This window comes from Bufo gargarizans, chromosome 1, assembly GCF_014858855.1.
Source record: "Bufo gargarizans isolate SCDJY-AF-19 chromosome 1, ASM1485885v1, whole genome shotgun sequence".
Classification (NCBI taxonomy): Eukaryota; Metazoa; Chordata; class Amphibia; order Anura; family Bufonidae; genus Bufo; species Bufo gargarizans.
This window is the reverse complement of record NC_058080.1, coordinates 409,392,459-409,415,371: the sequence shown is the minus strand read 5'-3', so window position 1 is coordinate 409,415,371 and position 22,913 is coordinate 409,392,459. Positions and strand designations below refer to the sequence as shown.

Here is a 22,913-nt window from a genome sequence, read left to right as displayed (position 1 = left end):
CCAAAAACCCTAAAGTTCGATACGAACCAGAACTTTACAGTTCGGGTTTGCTCAACTCTAGTTATCACTTATATACACATATATACATTTTATTCTAAATTTGAGTGGCTTTGTTTTCCCCCTGCCTCCCCAATACAAGAGAGCGCAAAACTTACATTCTCAAAATAGCAATCATAACCTTCTGGAGATGCCTTCTTCAGGGCTTCTTCCAAAGAACTCACTGTCTTATAGTTAAAAGCTTCATCAAAGCCAATTTCTTTTAAATATTGGATTTTGTCATCTGAACCAGCAGATCCCACTACCTTACAGCCCTAAGGAGAAATACAAAAATTATATATGACATTTTGATATTGGATGGGCCCACACTCCACTTTTAGACAACCTTTAGACTAAAGTAACAAAATACTTTGGAGAAGATTTATCAAACTGGTGTAAAGTACAACAGGTTTAGTTGACCATAGCAACCAGTCAGATTCCACCTTTCAATTTCCAAATAAGCTGTGAAAACTGAAAGGTGGAATCTGATTGGTTGGTATGGGCAACTAAGCCAGTTCTACTTTACACCAGTTTGATAAATCTCCCCCTTTCTTCTGGTCTAAAACATTCACACAAATTTGTCTAAAAAGTGGCACAAGTTGCTGCATATTGGAGCATGTATGGCTTCAAATTTTTTATTTTTTTTCCACACTCATGACAAGGAGATGAGACTTAGTGGAAAGGGGTGGATCTTTGTGGGAAAGGGCAGGGCTTAACCTCTTGGGGACATATGACGTACCGGTACGGCATGATGTCACGGTACTTAAGGACACATGACATACCGGTACGTCATGTGTAGTTCCGATCACCACAGCGCTGCGGGCGGTGATCGAAACTGGGTGCCTGCTGAAATCGATCAGCAGGCACCCTGGGACAATGCGCAGGGGGGGTCCCGTAACCCCCCGTATCGGCGATCGCCGCAAACCGCAGGTCAATTAAGACCTGCTGTTTGCGGCGTTTATGGGTGGTTGTGGCGGTAATGGGGACCCGATGGCATGAAAGGCAGCACAATGCCTTCCTTAGGCATCTGCGCTGCCTTCTGGTGAAGAGCCTGTGAGATCCAGCCCCCTGGACCTCACAGGCAGGAAGCTGTATGAGTAATACACACAGTATTACTCATACAGCCAATGCATTCCAATACAGAAGTATTGGAATGCATTGTAAAAAGGATTAGACCCCCAAAAGTTGAAGTCACAAAGTGGGACAAAAAATGAAGTGAAAAAATGTTGAAAATAAAGAATCCCCCAAAAAATTTAAAAAGTTTCAAGTTAAAAAAAACGTAATTTCCCCCAAATAAAGTAAAAAAAGAAATTGGTAAAAAATAGGGGGAAAAAATATAAGTTGATATATTAGGTATCGCCGCGTCCGTATCGACCGCCTCTATAAACATATCACATGGCCTAACCCCTCAAAAAAAAAAAAAAAAACTGTGCTAAATAAACCAATTTTTGGTCACCTAACATCTCTAAAAGTACAACAGCAAGTGATAATAAAAGGCGTATGACCACCAAAATAGTACCAATCTAACAGTCACATCATCCCGCAAAAAATGAGCCTCTACCTAAGAAAATCGCTCAAAAAATAAAAAAAAATATGGCTCAGAATATGAAGACACTAAAACATGATTTTTATGTTTGTTTCAAAAATGATATTATTGTGTAAAACTTACATAAATTTAAAAAAAGGATACATATTAGGTATCGCCGTGTCCGTAATAAGCTGCTCTATAAAAATATCACATGACCTAACCCCTCAGACGAACCCCGTAAAAAATAAAAAAATAAAAACGTTGTAAAAAAAGCAATTTTTTGTCACCTTACATCACAAAAAGTGTAATAGCAAGCGATCAAAAAGTCATACGCACCCCAAAAGTCATACGCAAGCTCTGGCCATGTGCTTGAGACCCAGAAGTTGAATGGGGCAGTACCATCAGTCAGTACGTGTAGGCGTGTGCACAGGTACTGTTCCACCATGTTGTTCAAATGCTGCCTCCTGCTAACACGCTCCATATCAGCAGTTGGGGCCGGTTGTTGCGTCGAGGTGACAAAGCTTTTCCACATGTCGGCCATGCTAACCCTGCCTTCTGAGGTGCTGGCGCTGACACAGCTGCGTTGGCGACCTCTTTCTCCTCCCCTGCCTTCGCCTTGTGCTTCCACTTGTCCCCCATGGTCAGTCGGGAATGCTCTCAGGAGCGCGTCTACCAGCGTGCGCCTGTAGTCGCGCATCTTCCGATCACGCTCCAGTGAGGGAATTAAGGATGGCACATTGTCTTTGTAACAAGGATCCAGCAGGGTGGCCACCCAGTAGTCAGCACACTTTAAAATGTGGGCAACTCTGCTGTCGTTGCGCAGGCACTGCAGCATGTAGTCGCTCATGTGTGCCAGGCTGCCTAGAGGTAAGGACAAGCTGTCCTCTGTGGGAGGCGTATCGTCTGCGTCCTCCGTATCCCCCCAGCCACGCACCAGTGATGGCCCGAGCTGCGTTGGGTGCCACCCCGTTGTGAACATGCCTCATCCCAATCCTCCTCCTCATCCTCCTCGTCCTCCAGTAGTGGGCCCTGGCTGGCCAAATTTGTACCTGGCCTCTGCTGTTGCAAAAAACCTCCCTCTGTGCCACTTCTAAAAGACTGGTCTGAAAGTGTTAGAGATGACCCCTCTTCCTCCTCCTCGTCCTGGGCCACATCCTCTTCCATCATCGCCCTAAGTGTTTTCTCAAGGAGACATAGAAGTGGTATTGTAATGCTGATAACGGCATCATTGCCACTGGCCATATTGGTGGAGTACCCGAAACAGCGCAACAGGGTACACAGGTCTTGCATGGAGGCCCAGTCATTGGTGGTGAAGTGGTTCTGTTCCGCAGGTCGACTCACTCATGCGTGCTGCAGCTGAAACTCCTCTATGACCTGCTGCTGCTCGCACAGTCTCTCCAGCATGTGCAAGGTGGAGTTCCACCTGGTGGGCACGTTGCATATGAGGCGGTGAGCGGGAAGGCCTAAGTTACGCTGTAGAGCAGACAGCTGAGCGGCAGCAGGATGAGAACGCCGGAAGCGCGCACAGACGGCCCGCACTTTATGCAGCAGCTCTGACATGTCAGGGTAGTTGTGAATGAATTTCTGCACCACCAAATTCAGCACATGCACCAGGCAAGGGATGTGCATCAAACCGGCTAGTCCCAGAGCTGCAATGAGATTTCGCCCATTATTGCACACTACCAGGCCGGGCTTGAGGCTCACTGGCAGCAACCACTCGTCGGTCTGTTGTTCTATACCCCCGCCACAACTCCTGCGTGGTGTGGGGCCTGTCCCCCAAACACATCAGTTTCAGAACGGCCTGCTGACGTTTATCCCTGGCTGTGCTGAAGTTGGTGGTGAAGGTCTGTAGCTGACCGGATGAGGAGGTGGTAGAAGAGGAGGAGGAAGCCGAGTAGGAAGAGGAGGCAACAGGAGGCAAAGAATGATGCCCTGCAATCTTTGGCAGCGGAAGGACGTGCGCCAAACTGCTCTCCGCCTGGGGCCCAGCCGCCACTACATTTACCCAGTGTGCAGTTAGGGAGATATAGCGTCCCTGGCCGTGCTTACTGGTCCACGTATCTGTGGTTAGGTGGACCTTGCCACAGATGGTGTTGCGCAGTGCACACTTGATTTAATCCGATACTTGGTTGTGCAGGAAGGGCACGGCTCTCCTGGAGAAGTAGTGGCGGCTAAAGCTGTATTCGTGGCCTAAATTTCACAGTCACTTATGCACGTCTAATCCCAGATGTGCAGTATATCAGAGGGTTTTTTAACCCCAGTAAACAAAAAGCCATATTTGTGGCCTAAATGTGACACTCCCTTATGCAAGTCTAATCCCAGATGTGCACTATATCACAGGGTTTTTTAACCCCAGTAAGCAAAAAGCTGTATTTGTGGCTTAAGTTTCACAGTCACTTATGCACGTCTAATCCCAGATGTGCAGTATATCAGAGGGTTTTTAACCCCAGTAAGCAAAAAGCCATATTTGTGGCCTAAATGTGACACTCACTTATGCACATCTAATCCCAGATGTGCAGTATATCAGAGGGTTTTTTAACCCCAGTAAGCAAAAAGCTGTATTTCTGGCCTAAATGTGACACTCACTTATGCACCTATAAACCTAGATGTGCACTATATGAAACAGATGTTTTATTTTCACCCCAGTATGCCCCAGTAAGCATAAAGCTGTATTTGTGGCCTAAATTTCACTGTTACTTATGCATGTCGAGTAGGAAGAGTAGGCAACAGGAGGCAAAGAATGATGCCCTGCAATCTTTGGCAGCGGAAGGACGTGCGCCAAACTGCTCTCCGCCTGGGGCCCAGCCGCCACTACATTTACCCAGTGTGCAGTTAGGGAGATATAGCGTCCCTGGCCGTGCTTACTGGTCCACGTATCTGTGGTTAGGTGGACCTTGCCACAGATGGTGTTGCGCAGTGCACACTTGATTTAATCCGATACTTGGTTGTGCAGGAAGGGCACGGCTCTCCTGGACAAGTAGTGGCGGCTGGGAATGACATACTGTGGGACAGCAAGTGACATGAGCTGTTTGAAGCTGTCCGTCTCCACCAGCCTGAATGACAGCATTTCAAAGGCCAGTAGTTTAGAAATGCTGGCATTCAGGGCCAGGGATCGAAGGTGGCTAGGTGGGAATTTACGCTTTCTCTCAAAGGTTTGTGAGATGGAGAGCTGAACGCTTCCGTGTGACATGGTGGAGATGCTTGGTGATGGAGGTGGTGTTTTTGGTGGCACATCCTCTGTTTTACTGGGCGGCAGGTGCCAACGTTCCTCCAGAGGCGGAAAATGAGGCCGAGGCAGCAGCAGAAGAGGGAGCAGGAGGGGCCTGAGCCCTTTCTTGGTTTTGAAGGTGCTTATTCCACTGCAGCCCGTGTCTCGCATGTAGATGCCTGGTCATGCAGGCTGTGGTAAGGTTCAGAACGTTAATGCCTCGCTTCAGGCTCTGATGGCACAGCGTGCAAACCACTCGGGTCTTGTCGTCAGCACATTGTGTGAAGAAGTGCCATGCCAGGGAACTCCTTGAAGCTGCCTTTGGTGTGCTCTGTCCCTGGTGACGATGGCCAGTAGCAGGCAAACTGTTTTGGCAATGGCTGCTCTGCTTTTGCACCCTGCTCCCGCTTTTGCTACGCTGTTGGCTCGGTCTCACCACTGCCTCTTCCTCCGAACTCTGAAAGTCAGTGGCACAATCTTCATTCCATGTGGGGTCTAGGACCTCATCGTCCCCTGCATCGTCTTCCACCCAGTCTTCCTCCCTGACCTACTTTTCGGTCTGCACACTGCAGAAAGACGCAGCAGTTGGCACCTGTGTTTCGTCATCATCAGAGACGTGCTGAGGTGGTATTCCCATGTCCTCATCAGGAAACATAAGTGGTTGTGCGTCAGTGCATTCTATGTCTTCCACCGCTGGGGAAGGGCTAGGTGGATGCCCTTGGGAAACCCTGCCAGCAGAGTCTTCAAACAGCATAAGAGACTGCTGCATGACTTGAGGTTCAGACAGATATGCACGGCGGTGATGTGACAGACTGATGGGCATGGGTTTCAGTCACCACCTGTGCGCTTTCTGTAGAAGACTGGGTGGGAGATGATGTGAACCTGCTGGATCCACTGTTGGCCACCCAATTGACTAGCGCCTGTACTTGCTCAGGCCTTACCATCCTTAGAACGGCATTAGGCCCGACCAAATATCGCTGTAGATTCTGGCGGCTACTGGGACCTGAGGTAGTAGGTTCAGTAGGACGTGTAGCTGTGGCAGAACGACCACATCCTCTCCCTGCACCAGAGGCTTCACCAACACCACCACCACGACCATGTCCCTTATTAGATGTTTGCCTCATAGTTAGCGTTCACCAAGCAAAGTAAAAAGTGGTTAAGTCTGTTAAAAATAATTAACCGCCAATAAAAACCCTGATGTAGGGTATTGCAGTCAATGTATTTTTTTAACTCTATATGACAGTGGTATTTGTGGCCTAAATTTCACAGTAACTTATGCACGTCTAATCCCAGATGTGCAGTATATCAGAGGGTTTTTTAACCCCAGTAAGCAAAAAGCTGTATTCGTGGCCTAAATTTCACAGTCACTTATGCATGTCTAATCCCAGATGTGCAGTATATCAGAGGGTTTTTTAACCCCAGTAAACAAAAAGCCATATTTGTGGCCTAAATGTGACACTCCCTTATGCAAGTCTAATCCCAGATGTGCACTATATCAGAGGGTTTTTTAACCCCAGTAAGCAAAAAGCTGTATTTGTGGCTTAAGTTTCACAGTCACTTATGCACATCTAATCCCAGATGTGCAGTATATCAGAGGGTTTTTTAACCCCAGTAAGCAAAAAGCTGTATTTCTGGCCTAAATGTGACACTCACTTATGCACCTATAATCCTAGATGTGCACTATATGAAACAGATGTTTTATTTTCACCCCAGTATGCCCCAGTAAGCATAAAGCTGTATTTGTGGCCTAAATTTCACTGTCACTTATGCATGTCTAATCCCAGATGTGCAGTATATCAGAGGGTTTTTTAACCCCAGTAAGAAAAAAGACATATTTGTGGGCTAAATTTCACAGTCACTTATACATGTCTAATCCCAGATGTGCAGTATATCAGAGAGTTTTTTAACCCCAGTAAGCAAAAAGCAGTATTTGTGGCCTAAATATGACACTCACTTATGCAAGTCTAATCTCAGATGTGCAGTAGATCAGAGTTTGTTTGTAACCCCAGTAAGCAAAAAGCCGTATTTGTGGCCTAATAATCCTAGATGTGCACTATATGAAACAGATGTTTTTTTCTCACCCAGTATGCCCCAGTAAGCAAAAAGCCGTATTTGTGGCCTAAATTTCACAGTCACTTATGCACGTCTAATCCCAGATGTGCAGTATATCAGAGGGTTTTTTAACCCCAGTAAGCAAAAAGCCGTATTTGTGGCCTAAATTTCACAGTCACTTATGCACGTCTAATCCCAGATGTGCAGTATATCAGAGGGTTTTTTAAACCCAGTAAGCAAAAAGCTGTATTTCCTGCCTAAATGTGACAATCACTTAGGCACCTATAATCCTAGATGTGCACTATATGAAACCGATGTTTTTTTTTCGCCCCAGTATGCCCCAGTATGAGAAAGCCGTATATCTGGCCTAAATTTCACGGTCACTTATGCAGCGATACTCCTAGATGTGCACTATATGAAAAAAAGGTTTTTTATTTAACCCCAGTGTCTCAAAGCTGTATTTCTGAACTTGCAGACATGCAGATATCCTGTGCTGGTGCACTATCGTTGCATAAAATGGCTGCCGATTATGTATTGATATTGACTAACTGAAGGAAAAAAAGTTTGTTTTCAGTAGTAGTTGGCTCAGGGCAGGCGTAAAACAATTGTGCACTGCACCCACAAAACACATTTGCTGAAGATCGCTGAGTAAAGAAGCAGTTCTTCATAAGATTTCTCCCTGATCTCTCCCTCACAGCAGCTGAAGCCTATCCCTACACTAATCCGAGCAGAGTGACAGGCGGCGCTACGTGACTCCAGCTTAAATAGAGGCTGGGTCACATGCTGCAGTTGGCCAATCACAGCCATGTCAATAGTAGGCATGGCTGTGATGGCCTTTTGGGGCAAGTAGTATGACGCTTGTTGATTGGCTGCTTTGCAGCCTTTCAAAAAGCGCCATAAAAATCGCCAAAAACCAAACCCAAACTTTTACGTAAATGTTCGGGTTTGGGTCCGGGTGCCGAAAAACCTAAAGTTCGGTACGAACCCGAACTTTATAGTTCGGGTTCGCTCAACTCTACTAAAAACAGGTGATAACACAGATCCAGAGTCAATTTTGAAAAAAACACACAAGAACAAAGGTGATACATCCCTCTCTAATTGCATAAACTTAATTTCTTACAATTAAAGAAGAGTTTTTAGGGCGTTATTATAACACTAAACATATAAGGATTTTCTGACAAATGGCCTTTCCAGAATTCATAAACTATTTGGGACAAAAAGTTTGCCATCAATAGTGACATTACATGATTGTGGCAACTTATTGCTGCCAGTTATGGTGACTTTCATCAAAAGAGGTCAAGCAACAGTGTTTGGTCACAACAATGTAACAGTAAGTTGTCTGTGATACTTGCAATGTGAAACAGAATAGCATTAAAGGGGCTGGTCCCTCTCGCTCTTTGGTGGCATATCACTAGGATATGCCACCAATGTCCAATAGATGTGTGTCCTACCTTTGGGACCAGCACCTATCTCTAGAATGGGGCCTGCAAAGTGAAGGAGAGTGCACTACACATGAGACATGCTCTCCATTCACTTTTATGGAAGTTTTAAAAAGAACCGAGTATTCTTGGCTATTTCTTGAACTCCCATAGAAGCGAATGGAGAGTGTACAGTGCAGACACGGCCACCTCTCCATTCACCTCTACAGGAGTTCCGGAAATAACCGAGCCGGCGATTGGCTATTTTTGGTACTCCCATAGAAGTGAATGGTGGCCGCGCTTGTGCAATGCACCCTCCTTCTCGTTGGCGGCGCTGTTCTAGAGATAGATGCAGGTCCCAGAGGTGGGACCCGCACCATTCGGACATTGGTGACATATCCTACTGATATGCCATCAAAATGTGAGATGGCCCAACGCCTTTGACTATTAACTACAGGACAGTAAAACAAAATGCTATCTTAATTTTACCAGGTTTGGAAGAAAGTCATCTAAAATGCACTATGAAATAAATTAAGTTTTAATGAAAAACAGTGGGTTAGCTTTCACATTTACTTACTTTTAACTTGGCGATCTGTCCTACAACTGATCCGACTGCTCCAGCAGCACTATTGACAAGAACTACTTCTCCTTCCTTAGGATTGCAGATTTCCAAAAGGCCAAAATATGCAGTTAAACTAATAAAATACAGAATAGTGTTGATAAATCACAAAGTATAAAACACACCAGTGGCACAGTCAGGGGCGGACTGAGAACTTAAAGTGGCCCTGGAAAAAATACTAAAAGTGGCACCGTTTTGGAGTCGGGTCCAAATTGATGGAAGGCAAAGCCAGCAATACCATATTATACCACCCCAACAGAGCTAAATACCATTGTCCATCACAAAATACTGCTACAGCACAAAACACATCCCCAAAAACTTCCACTGGCTGGCCATGAGGAGGGCTCAGGCAACCCCCTAAGCATTAGCCCACCAGGAAATTTCCCTGTAAAGTCTATGGCCAATCCACCTCTGTCACAGTACAAGCAGCGTGGGTGGGGAGTGTTATATGTGAAGAGTTGGAAGCAAAGTGCTGCCTTCCCTGGCATATTACACTAACTAGCTATAAACTTGACATATACGGTACAGTACATATTCTTTTATCACATGCCCCATTGATATTTAATTTAATATGACCTATGCCCTCTACACTGTTACAGATAAAATCTGTAAGTCTCAAATAGTATTATATAAGAGCTGCTGCTGGCACATGCTGAATGGATAATGGGGAAAATCTGTCAATAAGCAGTCGGCAGGGGATTTCCTGCATATCATGATCATTGTTGGACTCCTTGCAGGCCATAAAAAAAGTTTAAAGTATCAAGTTTTAAAAGTTTGCTAACACATGAGTGACTGACCACTGATGTCATCTAGTGATGATCGAGAATGCTCGGCTGAAACCCAGTTCGGCTCGAGCATTTCGATGACTGCCGAATACCGCATGTGCTCGAGCGCAATGCTCGAGTCTCCGCCCCGCACGTTTCTTGGCTGCTACACAGCTAATAAACGTGCAGGTAAGTACTGCCCTCACTATAATGCCATGTTGGCTGCTGGCATTACAGTGATTCGCTGGCCGGAACGCGTCATCGGGTCCTACATAGCACCCGATGATGCATGTTCGGCTCATTCTTAGTCAGGGAGAGCTGTGCTGTGGAACGGACAGAGAATGTAGGGAGTGATATAAAAATATTTTTACCACCAAAACTTTTCAGAGACCCAAAAGTCCTTTCAAGCATTATTGTGTGTGGCGGCAATATCTTTTTTAGAGAAAACTGTGCTAAATAGTGTACAATAGTTAGGCAGCTGCAGACAGCGACATTATTTGCGCCACATCTCCAGTGTAAAGGGTGCGCATCCAAAAAATATCTGTGACATCCAGTGTACTTTTTCCATAGACGGTGTCTGCTGCGGACAGTGACATTAGCTGCGCCACATCTCCAGTGTAAAGTGTGCGCATCCAAAAAATATCTGTGACATCCAGTGTACTTTTTCATTAGACTGTGTCCGCTTCTGACAGTGACATTACCAGCGCCACATCTGCAGTATAATGTGTGAGCTGAAATAAATTCATCTGTGACATCCAGTGTACTTTTTCAATAGACGGTGACTGCTGCGACATTAGCTGCGCCACACCTCCAGTGTAACGTGTGCGCTGAAAAAATGTATCTGTGACATCCAGTGTATTTTTTACGTAGACACTTAGGACAGTGACATTACCGGTGGTAACTCTCCTGTATAACGTCTCCTCATCCCAAATACCTGTGACATTCCCTGTAATTTTTTATTAGCCACTGGTGACAGCATTGAAATTGTCTGCGGGTTATCTCCTGTGTGATGTTTCCACATCCTAAATACCTTTTTACATATTTTTTTGCGCATACACTTCCAAATCCTACGCTACTGTACGTGTGACATACTTTCAAGCATATATAACATTTTATATGAAGAAGGCAAGCAGTAAGGGACTGGGAAGTGGCTGTGATGCTGATGGTGCACGTAGAGGCCGTGACCCTGGGCTCGTTGAAACTGTGCCTGCTGCCAGAGCACAAGAAAAAAAATCATCCATGATACCTAGCTTCATATCCCAGTTTGCAGGGCGGCGCAGGACACCACTCTTGAAGTCAGACAAGTGCAACCAGGTGGTCTGTTGGATTGCAGCAGATAATGCTTCCAGTCAGTTAGGCACCACCCTGTCTTCCACCAAGTCCAGTCTTGATACTCCTTCCACCATGGAGAGTCTGGCCAAACAAGTGATCCCACACTCAGATATTCCGAGGACCTCTTTTCATCGCCATTCCTTGATTTGGCCCTCTCGCCAAGCACGCTTGAAGAGGGACAGATCTTGTGCCCTGATTCCCAAACTCTTGAGCAACCACAGTCACAAGAAGAAGACGTTGTGAACGGCAATTACTGTTTAATGAGGTGGATGATGATGAGACACCGCTGCCAATAAGTCCATGGCAATTAGTGTCTCAAGAGGTTGATGAAGAGGAAGAGACACAGTTGTCATTCACTGAGGTTGTGGTTAGGTCAACAAGTCAGGAGGATGAGCAGAGTGAGGAAGTGGAAGATGAGGTGGTGGACAATGAAGTCACTGACCCAACCTGGGTAGGTGGAAAGCCGAGCGAGGACAGCAGTACAGAGGGGGAGGGATCTGCAGCACCGCAACAGGCTGGAAGAGGCAGTGGGGTGGCAAAAGGAAGAAGGCGTACCACACCAAACAGGCCTGCAACTGTTCCACGGAGCACCCCCTTGCGAAAATCTCCCTTACCAAGGGGTAGGTGTTCCACAGTATAGCGCTTTTTTGAGGAAAGTGTGGACGACAAAAGAATAGTAGTTTGTAACCTGTGCAGTACCAATGAGCCGGGGCATGAACACTAGCAACCTCACCACCACTAGCATGATCCGCCACATGGCATCCATACACCGTAATAAGTGGGCCGAACGCCTGGGTCCACAATCTGTATCTGCGGATCACACCACTGCCTCCTCTTCCCTTATGTTACGTGCTGGCCAATCCCCTGTCGAAGGCACAGGCCCGGATGCCTCTCACTCTGCACCTGGATCTTTGAAAGCACCATCAGCGACCACATTCCCTTCCGTGTCCCAGTGCAGCATCCAAATGTCCTTACCCCAGGCTTTTGAAAGCAAGCGAAAATACCTAGTCACCTACCCACAGGCCATAGCACTAAATGCGCAGCTTTCCTTTACTGGCCTTGGAAATGTTGCCATTTAGGCTTGTGGACACTGAGGCATTCCACAGCCTGATTTCGGTGGCCGCCCTGCATTACACAGTCCCCAGCCGCCACTATTTTTAAGGCGTGCCTTGCCCGCCTTACACCAACATGTGTCCCGTAATATCACACGTGCCCTGACCAACGCAGTTACTGGGAAGGTCTACTTAACCACGGACAGATGGACAAGTGCATTCGGCCAGGGATGCTACATTTACCTGACGGCACACTGGGTTAATGTGGTGGAGGCCGGGAGTGAGTAGTACCCTGAGATGGCACAGGTGCTACCGACGCCAAGGATTGCAGGCCCTACATTGATTAGGGTTTTCGCCAGCACCTACGTAAGTGTCTCCAACCCCGACTTCTCCTCCACCTCCTCCTCCACTTACACCTCTGAATTATCTGCCTGCAATACCAGTCAGCCATCAGTCAGTAGCTGGAAGCAGTGTAGCTCTGCAGTGGGGAAGCAGCAACAGGCCCCGCTGAAGCTGATATGCTTACGGGACAAACAGCACACCGCCACAGAGCTGTAGCAGGGGATAAGAAACCAGACTGAGCTGTTGCTCTCGCCACTCAACCTACAACCAGGCATGGATGTGTCTGATAATGGCCATAACTTGGTGGCCGCTTTGGAGCTCGGCAAGCTGACACACATCCCATGCCTAGCCCATGTCTTAAACTTAGTGGTTTAGCGGTTTCTCAAAACCTACCCCAATTTGACTGAGCTACTGGTAAAGGTGCACTGCATGTGTGCACATTTCTGCAAGTCATCAACATCTTCAGCCGGTCTGTCAACTCTGCATCAGCGCTTGAAATTGCCAGCTCACCAGCTGTTGTGCGATGTGAGCACGCGCTGGAACTCGACGTTCCACATGTTGGCCAGGCTTTGTGAGCAGCAGAGGGCAGTAGTGGAATACCAGCTGCAACATGGGCGTCGCCTTTCCAGTCAGCTTCTGCTATTCACAAGCGAGGAGTGGGCATGGATGTCTGAGGTTTTAAGAAACTTTGAAGAATGAACACAGATGAACACAATTAAGGATGACGCTTTGCATGTGGAAGAGGTGGAAATGGCGGAAGACATTACACAGGGTGATAGCCAGACCACCCTCAGTTCGTCTTCTCAGCGTGAATTGGATGATGAAGAGGAGGAGGAGGAGGAGCAGGAGACTGTTGCCTCCGCCACAGAGGGTAGTACCCATGGAAGTTTAATTCCATCTGTTCTGCGTGGGTGGGCAGAAGAGGAGGAAGAGGATGAGGAGATTGAGAGTGATCCTCCTGATGACAACAGCGAAGTCTTGCCTGTTGGGACTCTGGCACACATGTCTGACTTTACATTAGGCTGCCTTTTCCGCAACCAGCGCGTTATACGCATTTTAAACAACACAGATTAGTGGTTGTTCACCCTTCTCGACCCCATCTCTCATTCGTCTGGTGGAGAGGACAAGCAAAACGGTGCAATACTAGAAGGTCCTTGTAAAAAAATTGCTCAAAAAATTTCCATCTGACAATGCTGGCGGCAGAGTCTGTAGTTCCTTGGGCAACCGAGGAGGGGAGACAAGGGGAACACACAGCAGTTCCAACAGAGGCAGGGCAACACTCTCCAAAGCCTGGGACAGTTTCATGACACCCCACCAGCACCCTCACCCTGATGTGCGGCCTACTGTCACAAGGAGGGAAACATTTTGGAAGATGGTGGAGTACATAGCAGACCGTGTCAGAGTCCTCAATGATCTCTCAATGCCTTACAACTACTGGATGTCCAAGCTGGACACGTGGCATGAACTGGCGCTCTACGCCTTGGAGGTACTGGCCTGCCCTGCCACCAGCATTTTTGTCTGAGTGGGTATTTAGTGCTACTGGTGGCATTATAACAGATAAGCGTATCCGCCTGTCAAATGAAAATGCTGACAGGTTGACACTTATAAAAATGAACAAGGCCTGGATTGCCCCTGACTTCTCTACTCCACCAGAGGAAAGTGGCAGAACATAAAAGCTCTTTAAATATGTTTTTTATAATGTACTGAATACACTGTATTCCCATGCACCCCTTTCACCACAAATAAAGGTAATATGGTTGAATCTTCCTTTCCTCATCCACCTCCTTCTCTTCCATCATATGAACATGCTTATTCGTCACATATAATTCCCTCAAATCTAATGTTTTACAGGGTCAGCTCACCGGCAGGCCCTCGCATATAATGTTTTACAGGGTCAGCTCACCTACAGGCCCTCGCATATAATGTTTTACAGGATCAGCTCACCTACAGGCCCACGCATATAATTTTTTAGAGGGTCAGCTCGCCAGCAGGCCCTCACCTATAATCTTTTACGGGGTCCGCTCGCCAGCAGGCCCTCACCTATAATCTGTTACAGGGTCAGCTCACCTGCAGGCCCATGCATATAATGTTTCACAAGGTCAGCTCACCTGCAGGTCCTGGCATATAATTTTTTAGAGGGTCAGCTCACCTGCAGGCCCTCAACTACAATCTTTTACAGTCAGCTCACCTGCAGGCCCACTCATATAATGTTTTACAGGGTCAGCTCTCCTGCAGGCCCTGGCATATAATTTTTTTAGAGGGTCAGCTCACCAGCAGGCCCTCACCAACAAGTCCAGTCTCACTATCCAAGAGTCTGGTCAACACAATCCTCACCGCCTGGGATCGCGTAAATAGTTATCACGGAGGAGTCTCGTTCATTATCAGAATTAACCAGACAAATCGCTCCACCAACTAAGAACGTCTATGCACCACCACCCACAGAATCGAGAAAGTGCTATCAATCTGTCAATCCTTTTTCGTGTTCGGGCTGGGTGAGGTTTCCCGTGTTGAGTCAAATAAAGCCGCAGGTTCCACTCGTGGTGGTGCCCTTCTGTCAATTCCTTTAAGTTTCAGCTTTGCAACCATACCACCCCCCCCCCCTTCCGGAATCCAAAGACGGGTCATGGGAATAACACTGCCGGATAGCCGATTGGCATCGTTTATGGTCGGAACTACGACGGTATCTGATCGTCTTAGAACCTCTGACTTTGGTTTTTTGATTAATAAAAACATTCTTGGCAAATGCTTTCAGTTTGGTTAGTCTTGCGCCAGTCCAATAATTTCACCTCTAGCGGCGCAATACAGATGTCCCAGGCCGTCCCTGCTAATCATGGTCCCAGTTCCGAAAACCAACAAAATAGAACCGGAGACTTATTCCATTTTTCATAGCTGAAGTATTCAGGTGACCCAGCCTGCTTTGAACACTACATTTTTCAATGGTCAGCTAAGCAAAAGGCACTCTACCATCGTTTTTAAATGGTCAGCTTAGCAGCAGGCCCTCAAACATAATGTTTGAGAGGGTCAGCTCAGCAGCAGGCCCTCAACCATAATTTTTTCGATGGTCAGCTCAGCAGCAGGCCCTCGACCCTAATGTTTTAGATAGTCAGATCAGCAGTCCCTTGCTCTAAATGTTTAATAGGGTCACCAGCAGGCCATCAATTATAATTTTTCAAGGGTGTGTGTGATGCCCTTCTTTGTGTGTAACAAAGGGTGTATTGGAGTGCCGGTTCTTTGTAATTTTTTGCATCCCTTTCACTTAGTGCATAGGCTTTATGAGTGTAGGAGTTCCACTACCTGAACAATTGTACCACAATGTTAACGAGGCCCTCCTTTATGTGATATACAGGTTGTATCGGAGTGCCTCTTGCTTGTAATTTTTGGCAGAACTTGCACTTTATATACAAGTAAATATACAGGAAAGAATGTTTCCTAACAATTTCCTCTAAACTCGATTTTATCTTTGGCTTTGTGCGTATTATTGTGTACTAGTATAAGTGGTGTATAAGTGGTGTACTACTCGGACAACATCATTTCCAGCAGCGACCTAGGAGTCCAAGATGCATCCAAACATCCTCCCAATGCTGTTCCAGAACCATTTTGGTGGTGTTTCCATCAATTTCTGACCTTTTCCTATGAACCAGGGGGTGCCTGGTTTAATGCTCGGGTTCTCCCATTGACTCCCATTATTCTCAGGTGCTCGTTAGAACACCCGAGCATCCCGATGTTTTCGGCCAGAGCACCCAAGCACTTTGGTGCTCGATCAACACTAAAGTCAGCATGTCTGTCACTACTTTATTCCGCCTTTAGAAAGGCTAGCACAAATAACCTGTCAGGTTCCCTTTAAAATTCCCTCAAAATCAAAACAGCCCTGTGTAATTTAGATTGAATTAACATTAAATAAAAGCTTACCCAGGCAGGCCTACTGTTCCAAGAGCCAGTGATCTGGGCAGAGATCCAGGCCATTCAGAAGGCAGTGGACGCAGATCTTTGCCGTTAGATATAAAGTGTGTTGTCCAACCAGAGTTTCCAACATAATATCCACCCACTGCGAATGCTGAATTTTTGCTTTCTATTATCCTAAATGACAAAAAGTTTAAAGTTTTCAAAACAAGCGTCCATTAACATAATTTAGGATACCAGGACCACATTTTTTTATTTTTATTTTTTTACAATTTTATTAATGACTGCTACTGTATAAAACAGTTTCTAAATATGTTGGGTAGAAAAGATGAGGTAGACAAAATACATTTATGATTACTCTAATGTTACAGGTCTTTAAACATGAACAACCATGTCTAGAAAGATGCATATGTCGTATAATTCATAATTAGCCAGTTTCAATACTACTACTACTAATAATAATAATAATTCAGCTTATGGATAGTAAAAGTATAATCTATTGTACGGTATATTCAGATTAGTTATCTTCCAAGAAAGCTGTCTCTGTGGTTCCACCTAGTGCAGACAGATGCCCTAGTCAATGTCCAAAATTTAGCAGGCCTTGCATGACAACAAAATATTACACCTGGAGCCTTCTTCAAAAGGAAAAAAGGACCAATCAGTAAATAACTGTTTCAGTGTTGTTGCCTCTTGTCAGTTCAGAGTAATAGAACCGGGTGCTTGATTAGCCTGCTTTGAGGTCTTTGACATAAGGTAGGTCTTAAGAGTACTAGTTCTCCTTGTGAAGAATACCAGAAGTAGGATTGGAAGTTTTATAGGCCATGCATTGTAAGCGCACAAATTAGTTCTCCTCCTAAGAAATTAAACATTCTGACTAACCTGTGGGTAACTACCCTGTAAGTCAACATCTGACCTATTAAAGAGCCTTGAAATGTGACTTTGGATATCAGGCAAACCACTAATCTCCTGCAAAATAACACTGTTTCAGAATTCCTGTTCCCCTTCAGTATAAAGCAAGCTACTGATTGGCCAGGTGATAGGCCTCTTTGATGTAGCTCTGCTCTGTTGATGAGGACAAGAACTCTAAAACAGCTGATTCCAACCAAAAACTCATTAGTCCATTTAAAAAAAAAAAAATTATTAGTCCCAATTTGGCAAAAATAAATAAAAAATGACTGAGAAGGTCCTGCAGCAGTGAAATTATTTAAAATGACCCTCTGGTTCATTACAGGAGTTATCCATGTAAAGATAATGATAACCTATTCCCAGGGTTATTATACGTGCAGATCGCGAGATGTGATATACATGATTCAGAGCCCTTGTAGTTTAATCTATATTGGGGAGACTACTATGGAAATTAGATAGAGGCTTAATAAACATAAAAGTACCATCAGAAAAAAAGATGATGGATAAACCAGTTGCAAAACACTTTGTAGATTGTGGGCATTCTATCAATCAGTTGAGCACCCGAGCACAATACAAGTCAAAAGGAAAACCCCTGGCACCCCTTGCTCGGAAGAGAAGAGGGTGTCTGGTTCACAAAAAAAAGTTAAAAATTTATGAAAACCCTACCAAAATAATTTGGAAACAACATTGGGAGGATGTCTGGATCTATCTTGGACTCCCATTACCTATGACATACAATAGACAACCATACAAAGGCTATATGCCAAAAGCCAGGTATGTGCAGGCCAACAATCTATCCATGAGACAGATACAGTCAGTATACCTTACAATGGCAGCCTTGTGCACTATGAGACATTCCAAACCAGCTCTCATCTGACTGAGAGCCAGTAAGCCTCAAAGTTGCTTCATATCTGTTGGATGTCACCGTCAGATCTCTGAGAAGCTCTGACAGACGTTCTTCAGTACCTCTTGCTTGAGGTTCTTTTGTTTTGGTTTTGTTTTGTCATCCCGTTTCCCTCTCTCAGCTGTCATCTAGTTGCACTGATTGCATCCCTTTATATCCTCTCCCATACTGCATCACTTTGCGGTTTATACAACTTCCTGGATTATGTCCACTGCTAGATGCTGCAAATGCTGGTTCCTTTGATAAGTCTGTTCCTTTATTTGTGTTTTCCTGTTGGCATGATCCTAGGTGATCCTGACTCCCTCCGTATTAAGTGTAGGGAGCCGGTGGTCGTGTCCCCTCACTATTATAGGGTTTTCAGGTGTCACACGGTCTAGGTACGAGGGCATGCAATTATCTATCATAAAGATCTTTTCATGGGCTGAGTAGTCAGGGAGAGCTCTAAGAATTTTATAGGGCTCACCCTTATGTTCCTTAGTTTGGGATCAAGTCAGTCGGAACTTAATTTGTATCTTCTAGTTTTCTGCAACACCATCCGTGACATTGGATGGCTTGGGTGGACCTGCACACCTAGATCAATATCATTAGGGTGACAAAAAGTGTTCTGATTGTTCTAACATAATATCCAATAACCTTTCTTTACAGTTTTGTCATGTAAACTCATTTGCATAAATTTGGGCATATAGGAAAGACATGCAAATGAGCAGAATCTGCCTTGTTTTTCAGCTGAAAAACCATTTGCATGGAAAATTCGTGATTAGAATATTCACGATCTACACTATTCATGAACAGCGCCATCTATTAGATTCATAGTCTTGTCATGAGTCATGAACAGCGACATCTATTGGTTTCATAGTCTTATGACAAGACTATTAGACTATGAGTCTTATGACAAGAAACCAATAGATGGCGCTGTTCATCTTGTTGGGGCGCTATAAGTGGGGCACCCTGCTCAACAGAGTCCACACACTGTCTAGCACTCAGCCTTTTACATGGAAAATTTGCAATAATAATTTGCGAATAGAATATTCAAGATCTACACTACTCATGAACAGCGCCATCTATTGGTTTCATAGTGTAACAGATCTCCTAGCACCCCGACTGGATACCTCCGTTGATGGATGCTCCTAGTGCTTCCCAAGGGCTTCAAGCACTCTGCTCGACACCGTAACCACCACAGACCCCACGAACCGCCGCAGCTTGGTTGGGGTCTCGCTGTCCTCCACCCATGCTGGACCCAAGCCCGGGCTTCAGCTTCCAGTGGGTGAACATCTCCTAAATCCAGAGAGCAGGACAAGGAGCTTATACTCAGGGGAGTATTGCGATATAGCAATCCCCAAGAGTAAAGTTATCCCATCCCCCAAACATGAGCCAAGACTTCATAAAGCAGGTCTCTTTAATTAGCACAAAGGCATTTCTTATATACAGTTTTCCTCACAAGGTTACCACCCACGTGGCCCTTGTGTAGCACAGGAGGACACAAAGTCACAACAGCCAATCAACACAGTATTGTACAGTTAGACACTCCCAGCTAATGTACACAACCACCCCCTCTGCCTGTGATACAATTAACAAAATACAATTGGTATTGTCTGTGACGCAATCAACAAAATACAATGGGAATTTCCTGGGACACAATTACCAAACACAATTAACTTAATCACTCACAGGCAGAAAACACACATTTTTCCCAAAACACAGAAAACATCTCAAAACCCCACATATCGACATTATACGTCCATGGACAGCTCTGATGTGGGCGAACAACATATCCAAAAATCACCCAGATCCGAGCAGGGGTTTACGAATTCCATGGAAGTCACATTTGACTGACCGCAAGCATGGCTTTCCTGCCCAAAACAGTTCCACTGATTTAGGCTGTCTATCTTCTCCTTCAAAGTTAGTATATGGGCCATAATCCTGAGGCAAAAGGCTGGCAAACAGGCCCCTCCAAAACCCAGTGGCGAGGTTATTTTTGCCACACATAGTCTTATGACAAGACTATGAATCCAATAGATGGCGTTGTTCATGAGTAGTGTAGATCGTGAATATTCTAATCACAAATTTTCCATGCAAATTGTTTTTCAGCTGAAAAACAAGACAGATTCTGCTCATTTGCATGTCTTTCCCATATGCCCAAGTGTATGCAAATTAGTTTACATGACAAAACTGTATAGAAAGTTTATTGAATATTATGTTAGGACAATCAGAAAACTTTTTGCCACCCTAATGATATTGATCTAGGTGCTCAGGTCCACCCAAGCCATCCAACAGATGTGAAGCAACTTTGAGGCTTACTGGCTCTCAGTCAGATGAGAGCTGGTTTGGAATGTCTCATAGTGCACAAGGCTGCCATTTTAAGGTATGCTGACTGTTATCTGTCTCATGGATAGATTGTTGGCCTGCACATACCTGGCTTTTGGCATATAGCCTTTGTGTGGTTGTCTATTGTATGTCATAGGTAATGGAAGTCCAAGATGCATCCAGCTATCCTCCTGATGCTGTTTACAAACCATTTTGATGGGGTTTCCATCAACTTCTAACCTTTTTTGTGAACCAGACACCCTCTCCTTCAGAGCAGGGGGTGCCTGGTTTGATGCTTGGGTCTCCCATTGACTTTCATTGTATTAAATTGTACTCGAGCACATGCAGTATTCAGCCGAACACTGTGATGTGCCGAGCATGCTCGCTCAACACTACTGAGATGGATATTTACCTTGAGGTAATTACAACCCTATGGATTAAACATAGAATAAGTGGTATTGAATAGGTCTATATGTATGCTACTTCGGTATTGTTATTGGTTTTAAATTTAGTTTTTTAATTTCACTTATTTGTATTTTTTATAGGTGGCGTATGGTGGATACGGGATTCACACCATGCATGTGGGTGGAAAGTCGGCTGCTAACCACGGCGTGATTGAGATACAGTCTAAATATGATTGTTATAGGCATTGATAGCATATGGATTAACATAATACATTGACCGATCAGCGGGATGCGCCTCTGATGATTAAGATGTTTTGGTACATTGTATTATATCACATGACAGAGTGGGTCTCCATGGATATGGAGACTCTTTCCTGTGTATGCGGGCCTGATTGAGTCATGTGACTGGTCACATGAGGTGAGGATGGTTACATGATATTGTGACGTCCGTTACCCGTGATTGGCTGAGAAGTAATGACGTGTTGCGTATAGAGAAGGAATGAACGCCAATGTATGCATGGAGTGAATAGGTGAGTGAATGGGTGCATGGAGTGAATATCCCAGTAATCACCTATCACCATGAGGTAACGTACATGTCACTAATTTTGGCAGGCATATTATTGTTAGGAGATATAGCCCATTGGATAATAGCAAATTAGTGGGTGTTGCATCAATATAAAATTGAATTTTATTGGTCCTCTTTGATTAGGGGTGGTATTATTTGCACTATATGTCTGGAACCAATGTTTGATATTATGCTTGATAAAGGCTACTACGGTATGTAGCCGAAACGTCACACTTTTTTGTACATTGTTTCATGGATGTTCGGTGAATACAGGACATTTGGATATGCTGCTGTCATCTTCTATTTCTTCACCGATCTGTTGACCATTGAGGAGCTGTGGTCTGGACAAGCTGTTGCATTCCGAGGGACACACAAAGGGGTCAGCACATCCCAATACGCAGGTGCACGTTGCCAGTGGCTGCAAATATACATCTAACAAACACATGGTGCAACAGCACTCTACAAACCAAAAGTAGAGTACAAAAGTATATTAAATTGCAAATGCTATGCTAATAACTTAGAGATGCTTAGCAAATACATTTTGTACAAAATCATTTCAGCCCGTCTGCCGAACGTCAAGGCGACCTCTATAAGACGGGTCCTAACACTAAAGCTCACCTGTTGGGTGCCATAACAGCGACCATGAATCCAGGAAGTGCAGGTCCCACATGCATGCTGGGCCCCTTTGATTTATGTCTATGTGGAGCCAAAATGGCCTTCATTGAATACAGGGGCTACAAGTACCAGCATGCATGCTAAGCAAACTATATACTCAATCTAATTAAAATCAGCTTGCGAGGCAGGGGAGGGGCAGGAGGGAGTGCACGACCCAGCATATAGGAGTCAGCCACTACTCCTATATATATTATACTAGAAACACACAAAGGGGGTCAGCACATCCCAATACGCAGGTGCACGTTGCCAGTGGGTGCAAATATACTTGTAGCCCCTGTATTCAATGAAGTTCCTACAGCCAATCGGCTGTTACAATCATGTTTTGACGCACGCGGTCATGTGACGCGACCACTAGCGTCATAAAGATGCGCAACTGCGCATCCGATGACCACAGCACATGATCGGCGCTCATGCACGGCGTCACTGAAGTACAGCATCCACAGTGTCATGGTAACGGGACACATCCTGAATAGAATCATTCAAAAAGAATCTTTGACTCAGCTATATCAGGATCGATCCATTTGGATCATCAAACCTGTAAATCGCATGGAGCAACTCCGATTATCGCAAATGTGCGAACCGCCTAGTCAACATCATAATATAATGATCATATAGCATTTAATGCACACGACAACATGTTTCAATCATTATAGGGGCCAGCCATACTTTGTATACATCCCCTATTCGCGGAGTATGACACACCAGATCAATTAAATGGGCCTATGATCACCTCAGGGAGCAGGGGATGAACCACCCAAATCAATGGAGGTGACGTTAAATTCTATATTAAGGCCAAATAGTTTCAGAGACCTAAGGGTGTGAATCCATTTTAGTTCCTTTCTTCTCAAGATCTTCTTTCTGTCCCCACCCCGTCTCAAATATCCTACACTATCAATTGCACGAA

At 45.1% G+C, this 22,913-nt stretch overlaps 1 protein-coding gene across 3 annotated transcripts in view; it reads right to left on the bottom strand.

Moving 5' to 3' along the window:
* LOC122921374 (prostaglandin reductase 1-like) overlaps positions 1-22,913 on the bottom strand; it is a 119,960-nt gene that overhangs the window by 31,038 nt on the left and 66,009 nt on the right. For all 3 annotated transcript variants that reach the window (XM_044271354.1, XM_044271369.1, XM_044271362.1), the window contains 3 exons: positions 16,261-16,428; positions 8,820-8,937; positions 156-311 (listed from right to left, as the gene is read on the bottom strand). In XM_044271354.1, coding sequence (XP_044127289.1) covers positions 156-311; positions 8,820-8,937; positions 16,261-16,428 — 442 coding nt within the window. The remainder of the gene's footprint in view (positions 1-155; positions 312-8,819; positions 8,938-16,260; positions 16,429-22,913) is intronic.